At 44.2% G+C, this 2,561-nt stretch overlaps 1 protein-coding gene across 1 annotated transcript; it reads left to right on the top strand.

The window, feature by feature from the left end:
• Positions 1-637: 637 nt before the first annotated feature.
• LOC123158326 (uncharacterized) lies at positions 638-1,834 on the top strand. Its single transcript, XM_044576363.1, has 2 exons — positions 638-1,757; positions 1,808-1,834. Exons 1-2 carry the CDS (start codon positions 1,236-1,238, stop codon positions 1,832-1,834), a joined length of 549 nt encoding a protein of 182 aa, XP_044432298.1. The 5' UTR covers positions 638-1,235.
• Positions 1,835-2,561: the final 727 nt, after the last annotated feature.

The raw sequence follows: 2,561 nt of genomic DNA on the forward strand, positions 1-2,561 counted from the left end.
GTGCTCGCCCAGCACTTCGAGTCTGAGATGCACACCCAGCTCCCCGTACACAAACCCTGCAAGGTACGGACTAGTAGAACTAGCCAGAAATTACTTCCGTTTTGTGCCAAGTTTAGATGTAAGATGGAATCAGGGCCGGTCCTGAGATTTTGAGGGCCCGGGGCAAGACAGTGGAAAGGGACCCTAAAACCACATTTTTCTCTATTTCAATTCAACTAAATACTTGATGCACTATAATTGGTTTTGCCTTGTCATGTCAACTATGCAACAAATAAAAGTCATAAACATTCACAAAAAATTTGGTCGCTTTTTTCAACCCGAACTTATATTTTTCTATTCGGTTCGTGCCTACTCCAGTATTATGATCCTATATTTTCTCACAAAAGGCATTCCTCAGAATTTCTAGTAGTAGTACTTGTATTAGTTCTAGAAACATGTCAATATCTCCTTTCCGAAACTCAATCAACGCATATGCAAGGCTATTTTCTTTACTCATTACCGGTTGCATACTTTCTAGATAACATCTTGCTAATTAATTAGCGCACAAACAAGAAATAAAATGAAAAATTGCTAACAAAGGGACCCTAAAACCACATTTTTTTTACCCGCAAAAAAAAAAAGAAACAAGAAGTAAAAAACACAGTTAATAAAATGAAAAATTGCTAACAAAGGCTTGAAACAAGGTAGGTACCAGGATGGCAGGAAATTAAAAATTGCAAGATTTGGCTTCTGCTTACTAGTCACGAACAAAAATCCAAGCTCCTCCTTTCTAATCCCAAACAACTCAAGAGATCGGAGCGTGAGAAAGAGATATGTACAGGGATGATCTTCATGAAACCAACGAACGATCTATAAAGACTATAGAAAAAGACGGATTTGCATTGAAAAGGAGGTTGATTGAAATCTGAAAATTTGTACTCGGAGTACCTTCTTCCACTAATCACGCACAACAGCAGAAAAATCACGAATAGAAGGCACGGGTGGGGCTGATTCGTTTCCAATGGAAAAAGCCCGGTAGAAGCAGAAGATCGCGCCCGTGCGCAAGCCAAGAAAATAGCGATCTGTTACCTTTTCGAATTCAATTAACCTTATCTTGAAATTCATTTGCATCTTTGGCCACTAGTAGCAGTAACCGTATTTAACCCACTTCACTAGAATCCCGTCTATATGATCCTTGCTCTGGAAGCTAAAATGGCTGGTAGGCTTGCAGCGCACGATACGCGCTCTCGTCAACCATGTCCACGCTGCGTCAACAACTCAACATTCAGCAGTCCACACTGCATTTGTGTGGGCCCCACACTGCATACACAGCACAGAGCTCTAGCTTTTGTGTGGGCCCCACACTTGATTTCCTTACAAAGACTACCATGCTCACCTCTATATGTCCTATCCAAGTGGCGTGTGTTTCTGCATGCAACGGGTGCACTGCATCTACGTCAGGTCGCAGGAGGCGCGTCCCTGCGTTCGGCGAGTGGAACAACCACAGCGATGGCGACGAAGGTGGCTGGACGGCGGCCGTCGTCAACCAGTGCTTCGAGCCTGTCACAGCACAAAAATCACTCAAGCAGGAATTCATTGGTTACGATAGTGGCGTCGTCGTCATGGGGAAGCAGCAGCACAAGGTGACGAGGCAAACCTGGGTGGATGACTCAGGGACCCACATGGCAATGGAACCCTTCTCCTTCACGGCGGTCAAAGCTGTTGACGATGACCTATATGAGGTCCCATCGGACATGCTCTGCGCCAAGCCACTACGGGTATGTAATTAATTTTCTGGTTAATATGATTGTTGCATTGCATGTTTCAGGAAGTATTGTATATAGAAAGAAATTGATTTGTTTCCAAAAAATGATTGATCGCTATATATGCCCTTCAGGATTGTAACTTTCACAACACAACTCCAATCCTACATAGACATTATTTTGCTGAAAATGATATAAAACCATGGTCCTAAACTGAAGAATTGGGAGTATGGCTTCGGTTTTGCAACAAATTAACTGAAAATACTCATTCACTAGTTTTTCTCTCTGTCAGTAAATAGCTATGTTGCACCGATACGGCGACACAGATACGGCGATACGAGTACGGTGATACGGGATACGACAATTTCTAAAAACAGCAATATGCGATACGGCGAGTATATATATATAAATAATTAATAAAATGAAATGTAACAAAAAACACACATAACAAAATGTGTGAGCTGAGATCAAAATACCACCCCATTAGTTGCCTGATGCCTTCAAGTCTCTTTTCTTCCGTGCCAGTAGGCAGTAGCAGCAACATCAGCAAGCACCAAGCACATACGGCGCACACATGCCAGCAAGCAGCCAAGCACATACGGCAAGCACACACACAGCAAGAATCAATTACCTCACTCTTGCCACGTAGGCCGGGAAGAGGTCACTCGAGGCGTCCTCGTAACTAGTTGACACTTGACAGTGCGGCCGCGACGAGCCAGTCCAGGCGGCAGCGGCGGCAGCGTGCTCGTCGACGCACTCGATCCAATCGTGAGGTCGAACAGAGAGCGAGAGAGTTGGGGTTAGGCGTATACGTGGGCC

Source organism: Triticum aestivum, chromosome 7B (genome assembly GCF_018294505.1).
Source record: "Triticum aestivum cultivar Chinese Spring chromosome 7B, IWGSC CS RefSeq v2.1, whole genome shotgun sequence".
Taxonomy (NCBI): domain Eukaryota; kingdom Viridiplantae; phylum Streptophyta; class Magnoliopsida; order Poales; family Poaceae; genus Triticum; species Triticum aestivum.

What these genes read in the sequence shown, in the direction of transcription:
- LOC123158326 (XM_044576363.1), top strand. Translation starts at nt 1,236, where the DNA reads ATGTCCACGCTGCGTCAACAACTCAACATTCAGCAGTCCACACTGCAT. An exon ending in TCTGCGCCAAGCCACTACGG is followed by an intron (nt 1,758 to 1,807) that starts GTATGTAATTAA and finishes TGCATGTTTCAG; the next exon opens with GAAGTATTGTATATAGAAAG.